The sequence below is a fragment of the Falco biarmicus genome, chromosome 7, assembly GCF_023638135.1.
Source record: "Falco biarmicus isolate bFalBia1 chromosome 7, bFalBia1.pri, whole genome shotgun sequence".
NCBI classification, from domain to species: domain Eukaryota; kingdom Metazoa; phylum Chordata; class Aves; order Falconiformes; family Falconidae; genus Falco; species Falco biarmicus.
Genome location: NC_079294.1, coordinates 61,982,869 through 62,009,576, shown reverse-complemented (window position 1 = coordinate 62,009,576; position 26,708 = coordinate 61,982,869). Strand labels below are relative to the sequence as shown.

Below are 26,708 nucleotides of genomic sequence, written 5' to 3'. Positions count from 1 at the left end.
GAACAGCAGGATATGGCATGGGGCACAGCTCCCACCCAGCTTCTAGCAGCACCTTTTGCCTCTCATCCTGGAAAGCACAATCTGGCACAGTACCAACGAGAGGTTGCAGACCAGGGGTTTCTAAAAAAACATGGTCACGGGTTCTTTTCTATGCTGATAGGAAGCCTTCCAGGCACTGCATTTTCATTAAAGACTAATAATCTCATCCTGGGCAGTGACAGCAAAACCCTTGCATGTGTGAATAGCTATAGGCAATAAGCTTCTTGAATGAACCACCCTGGGGAACCGTCAATTTGTGGCATTTTCTGGAGGAATCCACCTTCAAATGGGAAATTATAAATGTCAGCTGTGGTACTGGACGGAGCAACGAACTTCAAGGAAAGTAAATTACATCCTGCATTGGGCTGACAGGGTCTGCCAGGGTGAGCAATGGCTTGGGACTTTGGATCAGAAGAAATAAAAGAAACTAGTCAGTTCCTGCTGAGAGATGGTTCAGGGTCAGAAAGTACTCCACACCAACACCGCACACAAGGCGTGGGTGAAGATGCACTCACAAGGGCAATATTTTACATATTTCACACCATCCCATTCTCCCAGAGCCTCTGACACAAAAGGATCTTCAAACATCAACGTGCCTTCCCACGTCACACCACAGCACAGATCCACTTCCAAAATCAGCTCTCTAGAACAGCAGATCTGCCCCCTTTTCTGGAGGTCCAGCACCTACTTAAAGAGCTGCCCCCGTTGCACAGATGGGGAAATTGAGTCACAAAGGTGGAACCTGACAGAGGTGAGACTGCAGACCTGCACGCCTCTCCTCACCCACCTACATTTGATAAGCTGCTCTTCTGCCCTGACAGAAGGAAACATAAATAGGTCAGATAGCCAAACAGGGCATCATCCTTGAAGCCAGAATGCAAATTTTCCACTCCTTTCCATATCGGCTCATTTGTTCAATTGTCAGATCTTCAAGGCAGAGATTTGGGTTTGCATTTATGATATCTGACCTGCGGGAAAACTCTGTGTACATATATGGTGTGATATAAATAATAAATGAGAGTACCGTTGGTATTTTTCTATATTTAGCAAACGCCCTATTTTGCTGGATTTTCTTGGGCTGCAGGGGCCAATTTAGAGCTGCCACTTTCTCATGGCATCATTCCTGAAGGCAAAGGCAGCAGCTTGCACAGACCTTAACTCCGTGATGGCCAGCATGGTGTTGCAATGCCGGAGAGCAGACCAAGACCCTCCATGCTCCTATACAGCAGGCAGATCACCACAAAAGTCTCCACTGTAGTCCCCAGAGCTGGATCTTCATGTCCTCAAATGCTTTTTTTTTTTTTCCCCCCCTTCTTTTTTATTCCCCTTCAGTTAAGCCCTGAATCACTAGGGAATACAACAGGGAATTCCAAACAATCGGGTAAGAAATCCCAGCAAACTGATGCAAAGCAACTAATTGAGCCATTGCATCTTTTGTAGACCTGTCATTCTGGGATTGCACATGTTATATTCAGAAAGAAAACAATCCTGACACTGCTGCATCCAGCTTTAATCATTTCACAAATGCAAGCTAGAAGAAAAACAGGGAAGAGCTGCATCACTTCAAAGGGCTTTATTTAGCTTATAACTGGCAACCACATAGAAGAACACTTTCGCTCAAAAAAAATTGGGCAACCTTTTTGGGGCACACCAGAGCAGATCCAATATAACTGACCAAATGTACATCCTATTCCCACTGAAATTCCTGAAGATCTAAAAAAAAACCCCAAAAACTGCAGAATACATTACACAACAAAAATAACTAAATCAGTCTCTCTCTGCATTACGACACCAAAGCACAATTGAGTAGGAGAATCACACTGGTCAGAAGAGGCCTCTGGAGGTCACTTCTTCCAACCTGCTGCTCAGACAAAGGCCAACTTGAGTTGTCAAAGCCTTGTCTAGGTGCAAGGATTACCGATGGGACCATAGTAAGACCTTTGATTTGCAAGCAACCCTATCGAAATAAACTGAATATCCTACCTGGAAAGGGTTTTTCAAGGAAGTGTCCTTTGATGGTTTGGTTGGCTGAGCCCAGCTGGTTGGTGGCCACAATCGTGTAGTTGCCATTGTTGTAGTGAGTGGGTTTGTTGAAGAGCAGGCAACCCTCGGACACTTCCCCTTGTTGGTAAAACTCCATGTGGATGATCTCTGTCTCCCGGAGGACCTGGCCATTGTGCAGCCAGTGAAGGGTGGGAGCTGGGTTCCCATGCACTGCAAATGCAATGCAGTGCTCCAAGTGTAGCACCGGCTCCTCCAGAGTTAGGATGCGAGGGGGATCTAGCGGAGAGAAACATGGCAGGCTCACAGCACACCTCCACCCACATGATGTCTCTGTGCACCATGGAAGTTAAGGTTATTGAAAACACAACCTCCAAAACCACTTGTTCCTTCTATTCTTCCCATGGATGCCTGCAATGAAGCAGGGCTAAATCACAGTAATGCTCCCTGGAAAGGAGATCTGAACCGTAGCCAGCTCTTTTGGGCTTCTGAACAAGGGTACAAATTAACAACATGGATGCTTCCTTCACCAGTCCAGAAACAGTTAAGCTTGGAGTTGCCCAGTCCACACGCCTACCGCTGCTCTCCTTCCCCCACAGGATCATGGGGAGGCCGCCTGGCCCCATTAAGGGCACCAAGACATAGCACTGTTATATTACACATGTGCAAGGTGCCCATGGGAGCTCTCCAGTCGCACTGAGCAACTTCGGATTGCATAGCTGTGGAAGCAAACATCCCTCAGTGACTGCCTGTCCTTGGGGGTTTTTGACTGCCTGAATATCCCAAAGGAGTTCTTGCTCGCCGAACACCCTCCAGGGGTGTTTTAATTAAAGGGAGTAGAGTGGGAGAGGGAAAAGAAAAGCAGAGACTCCACCTGCAATTTATTGCATATGCATCGTCTTCCCACTGGGACACCCCAATAATTCAAATGTTGCTCTGCCATTGCTTCTGAAACCCCATTTACAACGCCTACATGTAAAGTCCCAAACCCCAAGGCTAGCGAGGTCTGAACTGGAAGAACAGAGTTTTATGCAAAGACAAAGGACACAAAAACATGTAGGTCTTCCCTAGAGCTCTCCTTTGCCTGGTACCATCCAGCTGCAAAGACAATCCATGGGACATCCACAAGGAACAAAAACAATGCACCAGCTTTGAACCATCATTTGGAAAAAAAAAAGAAAAAAAAAAGAAGACAGTGAGTTTTTTCAGGCAGCGAAGGTGATAGAAGAGAAAAAAGGTGCAGAGCTGGTTGAAGCTAGGCAAATTCTCCCACCAGCACCCAGCTACCCTGAACCACCCAGCCATGTCCCAGCCACATCCTTTCACTCACAAGCCTAGATGTGCATGGGGCTTATTCACATCTATCTGGCAAGGAGGATTCAAAACAGGCAGCCACCTACACGCACAAATCCAGATCTTTTCAGCATGAAATTACAGCCTGAGTGATGGGTCTGGGCAACAAGAGCAGGGGTAGCAGAAACTGTCAGCAGCTTATAGGATTACACAGGGGAAAACAGGCATTGGCATGGTGCTGTTTAAGGCGTGGAGGAAAAGATGCTAAAACACAGCACAAAAACCACCCACCTGCTGACCAATCATCTCTGAGCTGATCTAAACTTTAATTACCTCCATTCTTCAATCCATCAATAAGTACTTATAGGGAGGAAGATGAAAGCAGTAAAGCATCTGCTCTCCTTTTTCTTATCCCTTGTGACTGCCTTGTCTACAGGACCCCGTGGCTCCTGCACTGCACTGGACAGACGATATGCGTAGGTTCACCAAGACTAGCCAGAATCCTGCACGGGTTTCTGCTCTATCTGACAACATTGGAGGTGGGGGTCAGATTTTCAAACTACAGAGTAAGGGCAAATATTACAGACACAGCAACATATAGTAAATCTCAGCTGCCTGAGAACACAAAGCTGTGCAAACTTCCTCTTAAGGTCAGGTTTGTGTTAAGTTATATTAGAAAGCACAAAGAAAGTTTAGCTACTTGCAGCTAAAAGTGAACAGTTGAAATGTGAGACACGCATGTTTACGTGGCATTTGCAGTTTAACTTTGTAGGAACAGATCTGGGAGGAAGCACTAGCATCCCTGAAATCAGAGGCAAGATTTACACTAGCTTTAGCAAGGGTGACATTTAACCTCTCACGTAGCATCAGGGCAAGCAATTCTCTGTTTGTAAACAGAGTTTTAGTCCCTCTGCGGCTCTTCCTTATTCTGCTGGATCTTCCAAGAGATGGGCGGAGAGATGTCCACCACCACTGTGGCACTGCTGCTCCTCCCCTGGTCTAGTGCTCATTTCTGCATTCATGGAAGCAGCAGGAAAACAAAAACACTGACACTTGAGAGAGCTATATGAAGATCCACTTCCTCTTCACTGCACTCAGCTCCTAATCCTCACCCACAAAACCAGAATATCACGAGTAGCAAATGGCCACGCATTTCAACAGTTCCCAGGGCAGCCCTCCAGCCTCTATATGGTCAAGGTCTCTCCATAGCTACTTACAGTAGACTGTGAGCAGCACACTGGCATTGCTCATCCCCACCACATTCTCAGCAATGCAGGTAAGTAGGAATCCGTTGTCTTCACTGGTGACATTCACCAAGGTCAAATTGATGGCATGAACGTTGGTCCAGTTGAGGTTGGTCTAAAAACCCCAGAGAGAAATACAGATAGAAATCAATGTCTGGTGGGCTCCTCTCCTCCCCACTACTGACTGCCCCCAGAAGATGAGGATCACAGTTTCCACATAAGATGTCAGATCTCCAAAATCCAAGGACAACTAGGATCTGGGTGAAGGGAGATGTTTCCTCACCTCATTAAATGCACCACATCTTATAAGAGAAACTACTGGGAGAGGGGAGAGCCACAGAGTTGTAGCGCTGATAAACATGGCTTGCCTCTAGAAAGCTTGCTTAGCTGCCTATTTCAGCTACAGCTATTGCAGACACCTTTGTAAACAGGTGGTCTCATTAGAGGAGACATGAGTTAATTCAATTAGGGAGCACTGAGATATGAAGCTATCTCCTCCTCACTTTCCAGCCATACAGAGGGAAGGCTTTGCTGCCCTCACATAGTTCCCATGTGGTTCTCATGTGGACAGGGCACAGCCTCCGTTTTACTTTGGATACAACCATCTCACTTTTCTCATAGCAACTTCCACCATCTACCTGACCCTCCCCTCTGCATGCACAGACCTGGGAGACCCATGGCAGCTCTCTCGCCCTTGCCACATCAGGCACAGGCAGCACTAAGGTCCTCTGCCCCCTACCTGGTGCGTGTTGATGGAGTGGAGATCAGCCACGGTCCAGTCGACGTCAGGCAGTGGTGATCCTGAGCCGTTGCAGGTGATGACAGCGTTCTCCCCTTCCCGCACCGTCAGATTCACATGGCTCACACTGATCTCGGGGAGGTCTAGGAGAGCCAGACACCAAAAAGCGCTCAGGTGTGGAGCAGCATTTACTACAGCCAGTCACAGGACATGTGTGTGGACACAGATCCCACCAAGCTGTTTCCCAAATCAGCCTCCACCACCCTGGGATAAGCAGCAGGAGGTAACAGCGTGTCCTTGCCCTACCAAGGAAAGGAGGTGTCTTGGAGATAGGGGAAAAATGTAGGCACTGTAGATGTGCCAGCTGAACAGACCCTCCCGTCACATTTAAATCCGAAAGTTGCTGTCCAGTTCTAGCCGCCCTTCCCTTCACAGAACCCTCATCCTCATCTCTTCTACTCCCACAGAAGCTGCTCTTGAGGCCAGTCACCTGGAAAGGGAAAGCTGTGTGTGACTGGGAGAGGATCCAAAGCATTCCCACCTCCTGGGACAAGGTACAGAGCACCCAGAACTCCAGGTGATAGAAGCATCCCCCTAATTTACAACAATCCAGAGAAGATGACCAAGGATGTATCCTCATAATAACTGCAGCTCTCCTAATACAAGGTGCCCTTGTTGTTCCTTGGCAAAGACAGAGAGAGTCAGTGATTTATGACAGTTCTGATTTACGCCACTTCCTTACTCGCCACCACAGGCACCAAATATCCTTGCAACATGTAACAAGACAGCACTGGTTGCAAGAAGAAGAGCAACCAGCCTTCTTGCACAAGTTGGGCTTTCTGGGCTGTTCGTAGAGGCAAAGTGGGTAGGCAGGGCATGGGGGAACTGAGCAGTGGTGCCTTCCCATCATAGGGCAGCAGCATCCATCACGCCAGCCTAAAGCCATGGGATGAGGATACACACCCTTTCACTGCTATCAGGGAGTGACGCCAGGAGGGAAGCAACATTGTACTGACTTTGAAGGATGCCAGAACAAAGAAGGCAGCAGTCAAGGCCTGGTAAAGCTGCATAGGCGGCAGGAATCAGTGGAGAGGGAGGTGGGAGGGACACGTATGGTCACTGGTGGTTGAAATGGTATCAAACGTGGCCACACCAAGCAACACCAGCACCAAAGGACAAAGATAAATGAGGTCTTTTTACAACATCCTTTGAGTGGTCTTAAAGCTTGAACAGAAGGACTTTCCTTTGGAGGAAAGCAGATCAGTGTGGCTCCCTGTGCTTCCAGGAGACTGCAAGGTCAGAGAAGGTGCTCACTCTGCACCCCAGCACGTTGTTCCCAAATCAGCACCCTGCTGTCCCCTAGAGTCTAGTACCACCACTGATGGAGCTACCTCTCCTCCAGTCCCTGATCCCTCAGGATTTTTTTTTTTCCTCTAATCGTTGCAGATTATTCTTCCCATGTGCGGAGGAAATTACAGCACACAAATCTTTTTAGTTCATCCACATGCAGGCACACTTTGGCCAATTTCCAAAGATGAACAAAGGGACATCGTGAACTTCGGGTGGGTGTGTTGCAGGGGAGGGGGAATCGTGCATGCTGTTTGTCTACGGCTGCTACAAGAAACATACCCAAACTCCCAGAACAAAGGACAATCATCAGAAAAAGAAAACCTCTGGTTTTCCTCCTCCTTTCAGCCTGTCAGTTTGACAGCTGCTTGTGTATAGACAGTTTAATTGTTCTGCTGAAGGTACACCTCCTTCCCCTTACTCTGCAAAGGATGCTTTCCAGTAATGGCAATAGCAGAACAAAAACTGACACCAAACAGGCAGCTGATGCGTGAACAAGGTGAAGGAAAAAGGGATAACTATTGAACGTGCCTCATGTTGCCCCTGGGGCCACTGGACTCTTTTAAACATCAGCAGGAAAGAGAAAGAGATACAAAGTCACTCTGCCTCTTCCCTACAGATAACTGGCTTTCAAATGAAAAAAAGAGAACAGAAGAAAATTAACAGAGGCTTGTATTTCCTAAGAGTAATTATGAAAGATACAGTGGCAGTCTTTGAACAACATACTGTTCCCAGGATTTGTTAAGACAGCCGAAGAGCAACATGAAACATATCCCTTTTCAAGGCATCACGCAGACTCATTGCAGACACTTCACCAAGCAACATCATTACAGTGAAGGAAATGCCCCGAATCACTCAATACCTTCACACATCCAGAAACAACAGCCCCACCTTTACCCAGATACTCTATTCTTAATCCACAAACTACCCTAATCAGCTTCTATCATTTTATTCTTGACCACATGGTGGGATTCTGCTACACCAAGTTCCCCAAGAAAATGGTTAAGAAGATAGGACAGGGCTCCTTCCCGGCACCCTCCTGGCCTCCCTCATACCCGCCCGCAGGAGTTCTTACCGCACTGGGTGATGTTCATCTCCTGCAAAGGGATGATGGCTGCATCCATGTTCATGCAGTAGAGCTCCTGGTACTGCAGGTTTGCCTCGCCCTTCTCCTGCCAGAGCTGGATCCAGCGGATGTCACAGCTGCAGTTAAAAAGGTTCCTCTCTAGTCTCCTATGGGCAGAGAGAGCGTGAGAAAGGACGGTGGGGTGGGGAAGGATGAGCAGGGCCATCACCTGGCTCCAGGCTCCCTGAAGAGGATAGCCACCACGCAGGTGCAAGGGGCCCTTCAGAGCTAAAGAAGAATCTCCTCCATGTTATTTGCCTGGGGTCTTCTGGTACTTGTTATTTATGTCTCTTCCGCCTTCAGAGAGACAGAGGTTACACATCCATGCATTCACACCGTCTCCTTCATGCATGCACACAAGGTTTTACATCTCCCAGAGCCGCACACAGGCACATGCAACGTCTTTCACCGCAAGATCTGCACATCTGCAGCTCAGTCCCGCAGCTACCCAGACACCCAAAACATTCATCCCTCAGCAAAAGAGCAGGCGGCTCCCCACTGCCCTAAAACATTGATTCACATCTTCAAATCCTACTTCAGTGGGGGTCCAAGATCCTGCTGGGTAAAGCACACCTGCAGCCCCCACTAGCACTCAGCAAAGCTGGCAGCTCTTCTCCCAAGTACCTTGGACAAACACAGCCTCCTGGTGACCCAGGACATGAGCTAATGCACAGGGTATCATGCATTTTAATCAAATCAGAGAGCACTGCACTGAGACCCTGCTGACCTGGCCAAGAAAAGAAGCACTGTCTTTAATGTACTTCATTTAAACCACACTTATATATGGTTTATATACCAGGGATGTTTATTATAATTGATTTTCCAACCTATTAACCATTTCATTTACATTTTTAAAGCCCTGAAGCTTGCTCTCTGTGGAGATGCAAGGAGGCCAAACCCCAGCAGGGAGGAGAGCCCAGTGCTCAGCCAGGCCAGACTGAGTTACCAACGTGGGTTGCAATGGTAACTTGAGCAAAAGAGGAGATACAGCCTGAACAAACAAATTATCTCCCCACATCACTGTGTAAGCGAAAGAAAGTAGGAAGCAGAGAAGCCAGCACTGCAAAAGGTGAGCTCAGTCACCCCAAAGCAGAAAGGTACATTCCAATGTCAGACCGTTGCTTCACATGATATCTAGATCCCCCTGTCATACAGCAGGGAAGCTGTTTTTCTAGTCTGTTCTGTATATTACTGCAAAATCCATGCTTGCTTTTACAAAATTAATTCCACCAGCTAACAGGATTTGGAAACGACCTTCCAAACACATGCAGCTGATGTTTTGTCAATACAGTACGGCAAAAGGAGCAAGAGGAGGAGAAAGGATCTGCTGATAGCACCCAAGGGTGTTAAACCTGAACCCTAATGATGCCATTTTGAATCTTCTTATAGAACTAGATGCCATCTGACCTTTTTTGTGTGCATGTTTTAGAATAAACACTGTGTTAAACTTCACTCTGTGGCTTTTCATTAGTTCATTCTTTTCCCTTGAAAAGCACCTAAACCTTTGCAACACAGGTTGACAAGCGACTCAAAAGGCCAAAGCACTAAATTTAAACAGACCAGAGCAGATCAGTACTGTGATTTGGTGGAATTCGAATGACAAGGAATTCCCTGCATGCTATGGTGGATACTGCCAGGGCCTCATACAGGCTTTGCATTCTCTCCAGCATATCCATGAATCCATGTTCTCCTCAGGACTCTCCCAAGGTCGTTGCTACCAGCAGGACATGGAATGGCGCGTGGGTAAGAGCCGTGGACTCTGCTAACAGCAGATCAGGTAACCAGAGTTGTACCCTGGGACCAGGCAGGGAGCCAGGAGAGCTCAGAGGCAATGGGGGAGAAATTCTGCTCAGTTGCAAATATCCTCACGAAATGAGGCTGCTGGGGACAGCCACTGCCGTAGCAGGTAAGGGCAACTGTGTAAGTAATAGACAGCAGCCTTCCTGGCCCATTGCTAATTCATGAAGGCCCGTGAATAATGCAGGAGCAGCGGGCTTCAGGGCAGAACTTACCCACGACCTGCCCCAACATCAGCCCTGCCCCAACATCAGCCCTGCCCCAACATCAGCGCTGTAACTCTCTCTAATCAAGACCCCCACAGGGGCTTTTGCACAAATTAACTCCATCACCAGCTGGATGCGCTGAGTGCCACTGGCAGCTGATGTGGCACCACAGGTAGAAGAGGGACAGATGTTGTGCAACTGTTTTCCCTAACATGCATCGCAAAAGCACTCTTGACATGCAGGAGACATCCTCATTCCTTGCTTGGTGCCTGATCTGCCATGCCAGCCAGCTCTCCAGAAAGGTGCGTAGGGATTTCCACACTCACACTGTCCTTTGCCTGCCCAAAATCCTGGACCTCCATTGTTCTCCTCAAGACCCCACCCCCTGGCAGGGATCATTGGGAGCTGCAGCTCCTTCCAGCTCTTCCACCCACAACCTCTGTGACACATCTCCGTTACCTACAACCCTCTGCTTGCCGAGATAAATGCACCTTCTTTTCTCCGCAAGGAGGAGAAGCACCTCTGAGAACACAAGGTGCCCTTTAGCCAAAACCCACTGTTGGGCCAGAAGACATCACCATGTGCTGCAGAGACATCTCCCATCACAGTGAGAAGGACAAAAACTGGTGCTGAAAGGCACAGTGGAGCAGCCAAGAGGTCTTCATTGCTGCTGTATGCTTAAAGGATGCAGCAGCAAGAAATAAGGCAAGGGGCTCCTTCTCATGAGACTTATCTGACACAGCTTTCTCCCAGAGAGGATGAGTAAACCCAAAGGACATTTTTCACATGTAACCTTAGCTTAGAAATGTTGCCAAAGCATCGCTTGGTTACAGGCTCTCAGGAGCTGCACATACTCCCGCACCTTTTGAAGGCCTTGTTAAAACTGAAAATGCCTGTGAGAAAGAGCAAGTATCACAGCCGCAAGCAAGCTGGCGTCTCTGCACAAGCAGAGCTGCTCCCTGCACAGAGGAGCTGGCCCAAAAAGGGACCAAACCCACACATGAGCCAGAGCCATCCAGCAGCCCCAGGCAAAGCACAGGCTTGTAGCAGGGTGTGCTCTGGGCAGAGCCCCTCCATGAGGCAGGCACACTTGCAGGGCTTGTGTTTGGGACAGAAGAAAACTGCAATGATCACGCTCTTCACTGTCATTCGAGGGGACAGCGACAGAGCTGAAACCCTAGAGCTATGCAGGCACCAAGTCAATTCTTCAGAGACAGCGATGCTGCAAGCATCTGGCTGAGCCCAGCTTTGCTCCCCGCCGAAAGCTGTACCCACTGCCTCCCACAACAGACCGAGGGCTCCCTGAACAGCCCGCACCAGGGTGGACCAGTGCAAGAAGGAGATGCCATCAGCATCGCAGTACGTACTGGGACAGACAGGACTTCACACACACACCCCGAGCAGGTTTTTTTCAGGCTATGTAACTATATGAGACGCACACGCTGTCCCACACCTCCCCTCTCAGCTAAAACAAAGCTGTCCACAGCTAAAGCCCCTCAGAGGGCAGTGGAGGTCCTCGCCATGCTTCTCCTGTCTTAGTTCACATAAAACTGCTGCCAAGGTTTCATTCATTTGCAATTCAAAACTCTCCTACCTCAGTGTTGCAGCACAATCCAACTAGTAGACTGCAACAAGGCTTTGCCGTTGGTCAGATTCTACTGTCCATGCTGTATCTGCTTCCTCCAGAGGTCAGACCACACTGCTCCTCCTCTATCTGACCCCCTCTACCCCAATCCTCAGGGCTATTTAACCACTTAGCAGGAACGAGCTACACCTGCACATCATCCATGTCAATCAACCCACTGCCTCTGAGGCAAGGCCACAGCTGCATGTTATCAACACTAACAAACCCACTGCCTCCATTCCTTTACACCTCAGGACTGAGACCACTTCCCTAAGCTTGAGAACCCAAGAGCACCCCAGAAGACAGAAAACAAAACCTACTTTTGTTTTTCATTTCTATTTATTTCCCTGAACCAGGGCTTCTTTTGGCAGTCCAGCCAGAACTCTTATTTCCAAACCCCTGCCAGAAAGGGATGGAACAGAAAGGGAAGAACTCAGACAGGAGTGATGCGTGGCGTCTGACGGCTGGATTAGCTAATGCAGAGAGCAGGCAAGTACCCACTGTCTAGCTACAACTCTATTAAGAGTGACTGTTGGCGGCAATAAGTTCTTAAGCTGGAGGCACAGACGACTTTAAGTTAGACTCATAACATTAAGTGATGCTGCTGTGCCCCGTTCCCACCAAAGCCTCTTGCTGTAGCATTGCAGAAATCTACCGCAGGGCAAGCTGGCAGGGACTGCTGGTATTAGAAATGCTGATGGGCTGGGCAGAACAGCAAGATGTTCAGGACTACAAGGTTTTATACAACCAAAGATGTAATTGGATCCAGAGTCTTAAGTCTTTCCGGGAAGGAATTTCTTGAAATGTCAGCCCTGAGCTCTCTGAGGACATGACAAAGGAAGCCAAGGACATGACAGAGGAAACCAGCTGTGACTTCTGGATAAGAAAGGCTCTAAGTCCAATGTTTATGAGCTGTTGCATGTGTCAGATTCTTCCCTGTACACACTCAACTTCAGACTTAGGAGAGTTGCGCACACATTAACCCAAGCCCTGCTGGTAAAGATCGGCCCATGCTGTGGGAATTAGAACTGGATTTACTGGAAACAATTCCAAGCCTTGCTTCTGGCCAGGAGGAGAAAGATAATATTCTTTGGAATTGTGCCTCATTTTTGCCATCCTTTCTTCAGTGAGTCAGCAGAGGAAAGTCTCAGCTCTGTTGAACAAGAAAAGAAATTCTGCTTTAAAGCAGTACCATCTTCCCGAGCTTGTGATGCCTTGAATGCAGCCAGGCAGCTGTTTCAAGCCCCAAGTTCCCATCCACCTGCCTGCTTTCATAGCATGGCATGATCTTCCCATTAATCTTCTGCTCCTTCCTGCTCTGTGTTCACTGAGTGGCTTTGTCAGGTCTCACGTTCCCTGGCAATCTCCGAGTCGCATCAGTTGTAGTTCTTCTCCTCCCAACACCCTGCTGGAGATGATCCTCCCATAGCTTCCCTTCCCACATGCTCTGCTGCTCTGAGCTGCCTCGTTGTAAGTCACAGTTTTGCCTTCAGTAACTACCGTCCCTCCAGATCCCCAACTGCCTGGCAGCACTAGTACTCAATATCAGGTGCCTCTGGCAAACTGCTGCATGCCTACACCCACTTGTCCCACCAAGCCTCCCTGTAGACGTAACCTTCTTGAGAAGAGCAGACTCTTGCCAGCATCTATGTGTCCCTAGGGTCTTCTGGCCTCTCCATGGCCATGCACAAGTACTGCTGCTCAGTCTGCCTGCCTTGGTCTCTGCTGCTCACCACCTTCTTCCCTTCCAGAGAGTTTTGGCTCAACTTCAAGTCCTTGGCTGATGTCAGTCTGCAACTCCCTTTCTAGCTTTCACCAGTGCTTCACACTCACTTTATGTGGGCCATGTATTCTGTCTCTTTCCCAGATTCTGGAAGCCTCCTTGGAGCTCAGTGTGCCAAAAAACTGTCTTCTACTCACCCATCCTCTGCATGTCTAAAAAAAATAAAATATTTCCCACTTTGGCACATCCATTACTAATCTTCCCCCATCTTGGGATTTGCTTTTCCTCAACAGGTTCCTTTCCTTTTAGCACTCAGGACCATGACCACCCCACAGTAGATAATGTATGTCTTTTCCCTAACTACCAGCATCTTTACGTGAACAATGATTCAGACCCCATGGCTCAGGCTACACCTCCACACTGTCTAGTCTCAAAAAAATCCAAAGTTCATCTGGACAGTTTCATGGCCCCAAGGAGGACACTGCAGACTTATCCTCCTGCCCTATTAACACCGACATCCCAGCAGGCATCAGCTAAAACATCCCTCTCCCATCACACTTTTGGGGAACACCACCATCATGTTATTCTGGTACTGACCATCCTACTTGTGCTCACATGGGTGGAGGGACCTTAGTGACAAGGAGCCCAGAGAGGAACATTTGTCAGGAAGCACCAATGACAAAGCAATTCTTCAGAAAAAAAAAACCCAAAAAAACCAAAGTTGACCAAGCTGTTACTCCAGCCCAGCCAACAGCAAAAGCCAGACCCTGCAGGCATGTGCATCTGTAGGTATAAGTTGATCACTGGAGCTGGTTCCAGCGGATGGTTTGCCAAGATCCCTTTTGCAACATGGTGGCAAGAGAGGTCTAGCCGAGGCTCCAGCCCCACATGGTGCTGAGCCTCCCCACGGGACACTGAGGACACCGTGCGTCACATCAGGGCTGCTTTCCCACCCCGTCATCTCCTCTTACCAATCAGCCCTGTGATCTCCTACATTTCCATCTGCATTACTTCTTTCATTAATTGGGGCTTATTATTTCTGAGAAAACCGCTCTGAGCACAGCTCCGACCGCAGCCAAGCAATTCGGTTCCTTCCCATTTGCCAGGCTGCAGAGTGCTGGCCCCAAGTGACTCTGCTGACACCAACCAAAGCCACCCCAAGCACACCTGCTTCCCTGGCAGGATCACCATATCAGGACAACACAGATGTATTCTTCATCAGGTGGGAACAAGTACACTCTGCTGCCCAAACAGCAGTATCTCAATTCCCTTTGTGCTTGGCATTGGTCTTTTGAGTCTGACTTGGGCTGGCAGACCAGGGACACGCCTGAAGAAACAAAATATGACCAAATGAAACCACATAAAAACGAGCCCCGCTGGAAGTATTCCCATTAATCTGCAGGCTCACCGTTACCCCAGACCCTGCCAGTGCCTCTAGCTCAGGACTGCAGCCCCATTTGCTCCTCCACTCTTGGGTCTCTCTTGGATAACAACCATCAATCTGAGTTTTGCCAGACGGTGCAATGACAATAAGTAAAGGTCTAAGAATACAAATGACTCATGCTATTAAACTTGAAACCTGAGCCAGGATTGAAAAATATTTAGAGCTGTAATCAGCAAGGAGACAAATTCCAAATTCAGCATTTTAACTCTGCAAGCCAGATTCCCCATCAGAAGGGCGTTTCTCTATTTTCTAATATCACTATTAGTATTTTTCATTTAACAATTTGACAGAAATAAAATACACTACAGTAACACCAGTGATAACACACTTACTCCCACTTGAAAGACTGTCTTTATTCTTTCATAAGTCACTTCTAGCTTACAGCTCTATTGATCATCAGTGAGGATGAATGGAGCTTCCCAGGTTCCTCTGGGACAAATCCTACATATATATATATTTATTTTTTTTATACCCACCAAACAAGAATTTCTAAAATTCAACAAAACAGGTCATCAGGGCAACGCTCCATTGATTTCATGTCCACTTATTCTCCAAGCACAGTGCTGAATGCTCTATCAATAATTCAGCAGGCTGAAGGCCACTGGTGCCCCAGGAGAAACACTACCTCATCTCCCACATAGGAGCTGGGAGGTGCCTTGACTGCTAGAGAGCAACGGTGTCATTCACCTAAAAAGAAGGGGTGTCTTATAAAGCCTGACCATCAGCTAAAGCAAAATGGTTAGCCCTACGCTGCAACAGATGAGGAGAAAGTGTTTGAGAAGGTCTGCTCAAAATCTAGTAAGTATTTCTAATGTGTTCCCAGAATTAGTGAACCATTTACTACCCCAAGCATGACTTGTTCATCATCCCGACGTTAATTAGCCAGCTGCTGTGAAGTTAAAAGAGAAGCAGTTCTGCTCTGGTGCTCCCGTACCTGGGAAACCCTCCCAAGGATGGTGCTGCCCACTGGAGTATTAGGTAATTATTCACAGGCTTCAAAATAGCTCTATTTGGAAATCGTTCCTCCTCTCAGCCTCCCCTCTTCTCCCAGGAGATACCTCCAGGGTGGGACTTACAGTTCAAAGAGTCGCAGGGTCTGGAAGAGTTGCCATGACAAAGTGGTGAGCCGGTTCCCAGAGAGGTCTCTGAAAATTAACGAGAAAAAAAAAAAGTCACGGTAAATAATTCCTCCTGCACGTGGCCCTACCGCCTCCGCAGGGCTCATCATCCTCCTCGATGGGGAGGCTGTCAAGCAGTTTAGGACCCAACTTTAGATCTTATAATGAGAGGTTTTAATGAGGACAAGCCCAAATGGAAGTTTTTCATTTTACTTTTTTTTCCCCAAGGGAGCAAACTGTCTATATCCTACTGCAACATTAAGGAAAAAAAAAATACAAACAGAGCAAGATATATCTGATACTTGCCCATGAATCCAGAGCTCAATCAACCACAAGCAGAAAGAACAAGTCTAATTTTGTAACTTGAACAATAAATTAAGCACAAACCTCATGTTAAAAATAGTAACAGCCAGGTTCAAATGACAGCGTGATGATTACCCAAGGTGTTATCATATGATCTGCAGTAGCTGTGCACTCAAAGCGTCCTGGTACGGCTGTGGTGTTGCACCCAAGGGTTCCGCCACTACAACAGCCAGCAGCTCCCCATCCCTCTCTCCATCTGCCCAGTTGTGCAAAATCATAAATCTCATCTACCTGAGAAAGCTCTCATCTACCTGAAAGCCAAAGAGGATGAAGGAGTGTAAAAGCAACCAAAACACTAAAAACAAGAGGAACAAATGTGTTTGGGGCAGACCAAGTGGAAAGAGAAAAGTCCCAGATTTCTAACAGCATGAGAAGACGGCAACGAAACGCTTACTGCAGCAGGCAGCCTTCCTGGGGGTGCCTGGCCAGCCTGAGAGTCACAGAGGGACCAGCCCATGGGGTGAGCAGATAGATGCGTGGTCACAGGGTCTGGCAGAAACTCAAATCCTCCCAGGCCTATGCTGGCCTCCAGAAAACCCAGGAGGTGCTGCCTCACATGCTTAGCTGAATCCCTCCCTGTCATCACCAGCTCCTGCCCCGCTGCGAGACACGCAGGCAGGCTGTGGGCAGGCAGGACAGCTCGGCACGAGGCTGCAGATGCCCTCCTGCCTCAGCCCTGCTTGCTGGGAACAGTGGTGAAGCACCAGAGGCACAAATGACCTGGAGGTTCATTAAACTCTCAGCTGGCCAGAAAGGAGGTACGGGACGAGGTGACAACCTGTGGGCAGCCTACCCATGCTAGCCTCAGCCCACAACCCGTTTGATTTGCAGAAACATGGTAAAACCAAGAGAACAAATCCTGGAATGGCTCTTGCCACTGCAGGTCTCGGACACAAGAATTTAGGATGAAAGATTCATCCATCACCTTACACAAGGCTGCAGCAAGGGCAGGTACACTGGGCAGATGCAGAGGGCACAGCCCAGGGACTGACAAGGCAAAAGCAACTCTGGTCCTGTCCCACCTGCTACCAAGCGATGCTGTGAAGCCCAGAATTCTGTAGTTAGGAACGGGGAAGCCGCTGCAGTTCACACAGCAAACCACGATCCCAAAGGCTCTCCACAAGGCTGGCAGAAGAATAAGCCCAAACACCATGATGGCCCAGTGCTGCATCATTAAATTCTGGCTCTGCTTCACATCAGACTATCCCGCTGTGGAAACCACGGCAAACCACAGGTACCTCATTTCACATGACTAAGATCCCACCGTTCCTACGGCTGTAGACAAACTGCTTCCAGACTCCAATAAACTTCAGAAAGGTGGCAAAAATAGCAGGTGAAGTTAAGTGGGGGGGTATGGGGGTGGGGGGTGGAATATTGCAAACCTCCCTCTTTTATCCACCCCGGAGCACTGAGCACCTGGAAACTTTGCAAAGACAGATGAAAAGTAGGAGGGGAAGGAGCAGCTCGCTGCTACTGAAAAGCGAGACAGTAAACTCCCTCCCCCAACCAGAGAAAAGAAGGAAGCGTAAAGGGGGATGCATGAGAGACAGCAAGATGTAGGAGAGAGGCAGAGATGCAGAGGAGGGAGTGAATCTTACTGGAATGTCCTTTCTCAAAGGTCATGTTTTGCTACATTAGGCAGAAATGTCAAGAGAAAATTGGATTCTGAAAGAGAAAAAACAACAGGCTTTCCACGCAAATAAGGGAATCAAAAATAGCATGATCGTGTTATTACAATTTAGGACACAGAGACGGAGAAAGGAAACATCCTCACTAATGCAAGAAGCTTTGCCAGGCAGATGTGCTGTGCTTCTCCTGCAGCCCCTGGAAACCAACTCCTACCACCTCCTCCTTCCCCCAGACAACAAACCAGAGCAAGTATCAGGCAAAGAGGAGACGGGTCTGCGCTTGCACACATCTGGCAGGAGATGCTGCTCTCGGAGGGCAAAGACTGTGTCCAATCCAACTTGACTTCTGCAGGGCCAGTCAGGGGAACACACACCAACGGCTCTGCTTCAGATCAGCCAGGACACACACGGGGAGGAGCAGGTTTGCCATTGGAAACAGACACCTTGAACGGACACTTTAAAACATCAGAAAGTTCCTTGCAATGGACCCTTGTAAAGATCCGTGATCTCAGCACAGAGACAGGCTGCACACACAAACATACATTAAAAACATGCCATTGCAGTCACAAAACCTCCAAAGGTCAAAGAAGCCAGGACTGGGTTTCCACATGCAAAGGGTACATCTAATGACTTCTGCCACAAAAGATAGAGCGCTCCCATGGAGAAACCTCACTGCACAGCATTCATTTCTCCCAGAACAGATCCATCCCGCGCCCTGGATGGGGCAGGTTTCCCAGGGAAAATAGCATGTGATTGTGTAATTAAAGACGGTATCGCAGTAGATGCACACAAGGAGATTAAATTATGGCTCCACAGGTGAAGCTCTGAGCTCTGGCAATTTGTAACTCCTGTTCAGTGCTTTGCAAGGCTCCCCCTGTGCTCAATCCTTGGCTGCACACACCGAGTTTCCCAGTATTTTGTAAAGCATAGATAGGCAGGATTAGGGGAAATCAAGGCACTCCCACACAAGAATAGTCCTCTCCCAGTTTCAGCTGCCTGTTTTGCCTTTCTGTCACTGTTTCCAAGGCTGAGTCTGTTGTCACCTCCAAATGCCCATCGCTTGCACTGACCAGAACCTCTATCCTCCTGTGCCAGTTCTCCCCAACCTGTTTGCTTCCCACCTCACCCAGCCACTTCTCCCCAAATACTTCTCCACCCCAAATTTCCTTATTCCCAACCAAATTTCCTATGATCTTCCCCACTTTTATATCCTCCAATCCCAACCCCAGTGTCCCAACAAGAGCGGCCCGTCGTCATCTCCCCTATCCACGCCCAAACATCCTTTGCAAAACTTCTCCTCTCCAACTGGATCAAGAGCCATTCTGCCTGTGTAAGGAAACATCTCAAAGCAAAATCAAGTCTTCCAAGGAAAATCTGTCCTTTCACAATGTTTCTTTCCTTCCAGAAAAGGAGGGTGCAGGTGCTCTGCAACAGGAGCATCACCAGTATTTTCTAGCTTGAACAAAACAGACTGTTTCCCCTGCTCCCTTCCACTGCCTCAAACATTTGAGCAGGTTTTTATTTGAAACTAGAAAGAAATAATTCCCCCCACCCCAAAAAAATGCAGGCAGAAGCAGACACCCAACACAGAAAACTTCAGCCTGAGCAATTAAAATCTGGCAGAGTTATAGGAAAGTGGAAGCAGTCCTGTAGCGGAGCTTGCCAGAGAACCTTTATAACAGCCTATGCATCAGCTCTACCTGTAATAAAATACGGCACATCACACATCGAGGAAACACGGGGGAAGGGAATAAAATACCTTCCCTGCGTATTTCTCAGCAGTGAACAGGACAGACTTGCCATCAGTGCTCCTGGAACATACTCAAACTGCTTCTCCACCATGGGACATTTTCTCCATCACTCACAGGATGCTCTTTTCCACAGAGACGTTCTTTAGAAATAGCTGCCAGGGTCCTTTTTGCCTCTGGAGTAGGTTTCAAAGGAGTTGAGTAGGGAGAAGGAGTTGGATGGAGCACACCTGGACCAGGTCCAGGGCAGCAGGCATCCAATCCACTCGTGACTCGGGCTCAACACCACTCTCCTCTCCTCCCGCTGCAGCAGCCATGGTCCTAAGCCTCCTGCTTTGCAGGTGGCTCATCACACCATACCCCCACCAGCAGCCCCCCACACCCCTCAAAGGCAGGATGTTATCACTGAGTGACAGCATAGTCCCACTTCTTGCCATCTCCTTCCATCCATCCTCCTACTATGTTTCAGGAGGGAACACGCTGTGTCCTGCACTCCCCCACAGGCACTGCCGAGACCTTGCTGGTGACTGGAAGGGGAGGGGAGGTGACTACTGCCATTTTGTCCCAGTACATGACAGAGATGGAGTCGCTGAGGTTCACCTTCTGAACAAACTCCTGCATTTAATAAGGAATGGGCGGGTGCGGGACAAAAAGAGGAGTCTGAATCCATGCAGCCCAGAATAAGTGGACTTCAGTGCAAGAGGAGACAGCATGTCTTCTCTCTCAATTACCCAGCAGCCAAATTTTTTTCCATTATTAAAGCCATTTTTATTCAGCTAAATTAAGCCAGTTGCCTCATTAATGACACCAAGAAGCAGGAGCCCCTGTAATTAAACTGTAGGCTATATTATGCAGTTCAGTCTGATGCAACAGCAGAAACACTGCTGCTGGGGAGGGACCCTCCACGCCTGTCCCTTCTCCACACATCTCCATCCTCCACTTGCCCTTGTTGCCAATCTGACACATTTACTTCTACACGAGAGAAGTTTTTCACACATTTTAATAACATGGTGCCACTCTGAAAATTGTGATTGGAGCGGGATTAACTGTGCAGAGCAGCTGGGGCTGAGGGAGCACGAGCGACTGCCTGGCAGAAATGACAGGCAAGATGCACATCCTCACCTGCGGTTCCCCAGTGCCGTGGGACTCCCTTGATATCCCCCATGCTTTAGGCACAACAGGTGCTTCCCATCATCTCACAGCTCGCTGCAGCCTTGGCCGGGTACTGGTGGCCACAGGAGAGGAAAGTGTCAGCAGCCTCACACGCTGCTGTAGGTGTAGGGGTAGCTCCATCCAGACGTCATTTCTGCAGCAAGTAAGCCGCTAAAGCTTTGGGTTTGAACCAGAAAAACACTGGAAAGTCACTCTGGGGATTGTTTGTCCCTGCCAGATAACTCCAGTGACCTCTAAATGCAATGTTACACTCCCCATCGCCCGCCCTACCCTCCCTTCCCCCTCCCTCCTTTTCCTGTTTAGTAAGCAGCTTTGCTCATTAAGGGAAAAAATGTACTGTCCTCCCTTAATGAATGTGCTAAAATTACCCCAGCAAGTCCCAGAAGCTGTGGCAGTACAGGCCTCCCCACAAATCAGGCTCTGCAAATATTAGACTCAATTGAAAACTCCAATAGCTCAGCACAAAGCCCCAGCAGGACGTGCTTGAGATAGAGCCTGCAAAAGCACTGGGCAATGCCAAGTGCATGCAAACCTCGCATGCCCGGGAAGCAGACTTAGCAGAACAGGACACTGTGTTAAATTGGTCAGCCTGAGATTTCATAGCTGCCAGCAGTTCTCCCGCTTGTGCTCCCTGCCCAGACTCAGCACCAGAACATGTGTATTGATGCTGTGGAGGAATAAGACAGTTTACAGAAGTCCTCCAGCCATGATTTGGCATTACCTCCAGTTCAGCTCATCAAGCAACCCCTTAGCAACACCCAGGTCTTTACTAACCCTGAACACTGCAGAATCAAAAAGCCTCTGAGACTCAATCTTCCTTTGTAAGTTTGGATAGCATAACTAATTCCTTTCTCACATCCACAGGTACCATCCTGTGCCTTGTAAGGCATGCATCACACAGCATATCCCATCACATAATCATCTCATTTCACCCCAAAATATTCCTTGTTCTAGGGCTACAACCAGAATTGGCAATAATTTTCCAAACTCAAAGCATCCTGCACCAAAGGAGAGCAAGAGAACATCACTGGTGACACACAAGAGACCCTGCCACTCCACGTGCACACCCACTAGCCCTAGAGGTGCAGTGCCCAAGGAGGAACTGCCCAACCCTTCGGTATTTCCCAGCTGCACGACCTTGATTTGTAAAGAATCCCTACTGTCACTGAAACAGGGCTGAAGGAGGTGGAAGAGGCTGGTCCTCTGCATTGTTCTTTAAACAATAGCATTACAAAACAGAAGTTGCAGAGCAAGTGGGAAAGCGTAAGGCACCACGCCTCCATCACAGGGCTCCCACACCCCGTGCCAGCAGCACATCTGCCCCACGCCTCTCCTCCCACAGCCTTTGCCAATGCAGCAAGCCATCTCCTGCTGCTGCCTTCATCCCAGCCCATCCCAAAACATTTTAAAGGCCACCCAACCCCGTGACGCTCCCACACCCTCTAAGTCATCTCTTCTGAGGCATCTCCCAGCTGCATGAAGCTTTGTTTGGAGGCAAATCACCCCTCAGAGTTTATTGTTGCTCACAGTTTTTGTTCAGCGGACGGTACAGATGGGAAGCTGTCACCAGATGTGGGTAATGCTGTCCCCTATGCTTCGAGGTGGAACAGATGCAGGGATCTGGCCCTCTGGACTCTGATCATCTCTCCCCCTGTTGTGTACATTTTCCACTGCTCTTCTCCAAAGACATCTGGGCTCTCAGAGGACTTGAGGAAAGGTTAAAAGCTGGGTCAGCCTGCAGTTGCTTTTGCTTTGCCTGCCAGCTTCCCTGCAGGGCAGAGTCCAGCAGCATCCACAGAACATGTCAGTCTTCTGCTAAAGGAAAACCAACCTGCAACGGGCAAGAGCCCTTCCCCACGGCTGCCCTCCTGCAGCTGAGACATCCTCAAGCCTGTCCTGCCCCCACCCCATCTCTTCTCTCCCAAACTGTAGTAATTTTGGATCTATTAGGCCCAAAATATAACTATATGTTGGGCTTTTCTCCTGCTTCGGCATACAGAAATAATACTGGAGATGTGTGCCGACTGAGAACAAGGGTTGCCAGCTGACAGCTCCAGTGAGGGGTTGGGTTTATCCTGCCTGTTTGCTTCAAATTGCATGTTTCTTTGAGCTGGGAACAGAGGAATGGGAGCTGGGAACTGGGGAATGCCTCCTACTCACAGGTTTCCAGTGGACCCAAAGCAAACCAAATCGCTCTGTACTGCAGCGAAGCACAGCTCTAGGAGACAGCATGGGAAGGAGAGCTGTGCCTAAGGGGCACTTCCCTGCATCTCTGAGTACACAGTGACAACAGACCCCAAACATGTGCCCTCCCAGGCTCACATGTGTCTCCCACCACCTCCCCCTTGCTTGCACTGGAGTAAGCAAGGGCAAGTGCTCAGGAGATACCACTGCCACTGGGAGGTCACCCCAGATCCCCAGGCAGGCACTGGGAGAGCTGGACAAGGACCACACAAGAGCCTCAACTTCAACACATCAAGCACAGATGCACTGGGACAGTGCCTGGTCCTCCCTCTCCCTCCTGAACCAGGGCTGTGCTCTCAGCCATTAGAGGGCTCTTGCATCAAATTTATCTTAAGGAAAAAAACCCAGACACCTACTTGGATGCCTGGACGTCAGCAAGCCCTAAGTAATCTCAAACGCTACCCTTGCAGGGCGGTTGGAATGTAACAGCTAGGCCTGAATCCCAATTTGCCTGCCTCAGGGAGGGGTGTCAGAGGCTGTGATGGGCTGGGACAGTGCCAAGCACGCTGCAGAGCCTCTGAAGAAAGGAAGGGGTACAATAATGAAAATATATACATATATACACACACACACACATATATATATCTCCCAGCAATAGCAAAACAACAGGGCATAAGGCAGGCTAAGCTCTCAGCAGACACTGCTAAATGGTTTCCAATTAATTAACTGATTACATGATAGAACAGAAGGGGATTCAAGTGAGTGCTGTTGACCTTTAAGAATAATTAATATCATCAGGATCGTAAAACTCGTCCAAGAAAAATAATTAGGAAGATTCTAATATTGCCTACAAAGCCTCATCGAAGGGGGAGAGGAAGGTTCTGGTTAATTCAAGGCACGGTTCTCAAGCATTTTCTAGCAAACCCATTTCTCCCTTACACTTGCTTCCCCCTGCAGAGCTTACACACATAAGCTTCTTCCCTACCTCAAGGCACGTCCCCCCCCTCCAGATCAGTTTTCCCCATCACCTTTTCTACAGCCCATCACCCTTCTGCTCCATTTCAACCTTCTTTCCTAATGAATCCTTGCTCCAATCCTTTCTTGCAGTCCTCTCTTCAGACTGGTCCCTGTCCCTTTCACAGCTGCATCCCATCCCCTGCTCATCTTTGACCTGCTCTGAGATCTGCTCTCTGCCTTTCTGCACCTCAGGAAGGAGCCCTGGTCCTTCCATATGCCATGGATCCACTTTTTATTTCCAGTCACCACTGGCAGCTTCATAGGCTGACAGAAGGCAAGCGCTACATGTAATCCCAAAAAGCTCTTCCCTGCTTTTCCTCAGCAGTCAAATCCATCACAGAGGCTGGTCTGGGAAGCAGATGTAAGCAATGCACAGCAACAGGAGAAAGCAAGAGACTGAGAACTCATGACTCCCTTTTGTTCCATTGCACCTCACCAAGCACATGAATACACCCACCCCACTATATTTTCCTTGCTTCTCCTTTCCCAGTTCACTTGGCCCACAGGTCCTGCATGGGACAGGGTCTGGAAAGCCACTGAGCCAAGCAGGAACTGCAGTGGTGAGCTTCGCAGGGAAGGTCACTTGAGCACACTGGAAGGCAGGTTGCATGAGCAGCCAACATTTCTTGCGAGGGAAGCATTAAAAAAAACAACCTACAGCCCTGGAATGACACCCACCTTTACAATGAATAAATAAGTTTCCTCTGCTGCTTATTATCATTAAAAATTCTGTGGCCTGACACTTCACAAAATTATAAATAAAAGGAAAAATGGTCTTCCTGGGCTCAGAAAAGCAGGCTGCTGCCAAAGAGCTGTGTTTACACCAGCTAATGAAAAGAAAGCCTGCCATTAGCCTACAGCACTCACCCCACCTTGGCAGGGAGTGGAGCCACCTACACCCACAGCACAGGGGGCTGGGAGGCTCCCATGAGGGACCAGAGCTGGGGGGCACACGGGACACTGGGCTGCTATGGGGAGGTACACACATGGGGAACAGGGGACTGAAGGGACCAGGCTGTCAGCCAGCGGAGATGGCAGCTGCCACCTCCCATGCTGTGCGGAGGCTCCTGGCTGCAGCGGGAGGTGAGGCTGACGTGCTCCCGCTACACCTCATCAAACAGCAAGAAAAACACGCAGCCTTAGAGACAGACAGCATCAAGCAGGGAGCTGCCTCGCACCAGGCTGCTGCTTCCCTCCAGGGGCCTGTGGGGTGGGGATGAGGAGCAGGGAGGCAGCAGATGCCTGGAGCACACCCGAGCACAGGCATAGTCCCTGTTTGCAGCAGCTGAGCACACAGGGAGGAGCAACACCCTGAGCAGACACCTGCCTCCAGCTACACCTGAGCCATGGTACAACATGCCTCATCACAGCTCCAGGCACGATTAGATGAGGGGGACAGGGAACTATTGGTGACTTAATGCAGTCAGAGTCCAGAAAAGCCTGCTTGATACACTTCTTGCTTATAACCACCCCAAAAGCAGAAACATGTTTTGTCTTTGACAATTAGCTCCGTCAAAAAACACAAGAACATCTGGACAAGGCAGTTACACTTTTCCTGCTCTTCTCAACACATGATGTACTTGGAAAGGAGAAATATCTTTCACCCACCCTTTATCTTCAAATATTGGTCACCATAAGGAACATTTTCAAATGAAAAGACTAATCATCATGAAGCACCGAGTACTTCAGACTGCAGCAGGCATTCTTTCATTATTCTGAGACAGCAAATTACCCACAATTATCAACACACACAACTGGATACAACAAACATTTAGCCAAAGCCCATGGGTTGTGGTTGCAGTAAGGTTGAATGGCAGATCTCCTAAAGAGCTACTCATATGAGAAACCCACAAACAGCAGCTGGGTAGCAGTGCTGCAAGACAACTCCATTCGCGCTGCAGAACAAATCCAGCGCCAGAAACCACTGCAGCTCAGGAGGTTTGTATTGCATCTATCAAACAGGCATCTCAACAGATTGGCTCCATAGTGGGAGAGTTGGAAGAATAAAGGCACGGCTGTAGTGAAACCAGGCTGGCCACCCCTCCGGTGGGCTCACACTGGATGGCTCCATCCAACTTGCCCCTGCAGTCAGGTGTGCACAGCCACAGCTCCACTCCCTGCCCTGGGGTGCTTGGCTAGGCCTGGAAGGGGAAGGAGTTTGTTCCAAGAGAAGGCGAAAGGCGGCAGGGCTGCATGCAGGGAGGCCAAGCTGCAGGCTGGGGCCAAGGAAGAGGCAGAGAAGCCAGGAGGCTTAGGTGCATGCAGGGAGGCTGCATCAGAGGCCAGGCGGCAAGCAGAGAGGCAGGGAGGGCCAAGAGGCCTGGACAAGGCTAGAGGCCAGGGTCCATGCTACAGGCAAGGTGGCCAGGGCTGGCTCTAGGCTGCAGGCAGAGACATCAGAGCTGATGTGGCAGCAAGGAAGCCCAGCTGCAGGCAGGGAAGACAGGAGGCTGAACTGGGACAGAGGCAGGAAGGCCTGGAAATCTGGAGGGTGGGAGGCAGAGAAGCCCAGGCCCAGGCAGAGGGCCAGGCCCAGGCTGGAGGGCGGGATGTGGCGGGACGCAGCGGGAACCGGGGATCGCGGCTCCGGGACGGTGGGACGCAGCGGGAACCGGGGATCGCGGCTCCGGGACGGTGGGACGCAGCGGGAACCGGGGATCGCGGCTCCGGGACGGTGGGACGCAGCGGGAACCGGGGATCGCGGCTCCGGGCAGGGAGACCCGCGCTGGGGTGGGCCGGGCGCTGTCGGCCCTGTCCGTGGTGCTGAAGCGCGGCCCCGCGGGCGCACGGTGCGGGCACGGCCCCACCGGAGGAGCAACCGGGGGGAAGCCAGGCCTGGCCCCACGGCAGGCTGGAGGCAGCAGGCGTGAAACCTCAGTCACTCATCCTCAGTC

The 26,708-nt window shown here is 49.4% G+C and overlaps 1 protein-coding gene across 5 annotated transcripts in view; it reads right to left on the bottom strand.

Moving 5' to 3' along the window:
- Positions 1 to 26,708, bottom strand: part of NTRK3 (neurotrophic receptor tyrosine kinase 3) — a 233,977-nt gene that overhangs the window by 162,991 nt on the left and 44,278 nt on the right. For all 5 annotated transcript variants that reach the window (XR_008823080.1, XR_008823081.1, XM_056346662.1 and 2 more), the window contains exons 4-8: positions 15,660 to 15,728; positions 7,739 to 7,896; positions 5,317 to 5,459; positions 4,551 to 4,692; positions 2,023 to 2,319 (exon numbers count right to left, since the gene is read on the bottom strand). Coding sequence is in view for 3 of the 5 variants with exons in the window: in XM_056346662.1 (XP_056202637.1) it covers positions 2,023 to 2,319; positions 4,551 to 4,692; positions 5,317 to 5,459; positions 7,739 to 7,896; positions 15,660 to 15,728 (809 nt within the window). In the remaining 2 variants the exon portion in view is untranslated. The remainder of the gene's footprint in view (positions 1 to 2,022; positions 2,320 to 4,550; positions 4,693 to 5,316; positions 5,460 to 7,738; positions 7,897 to 15,659; positions 15,729 to 26,708) is intronic.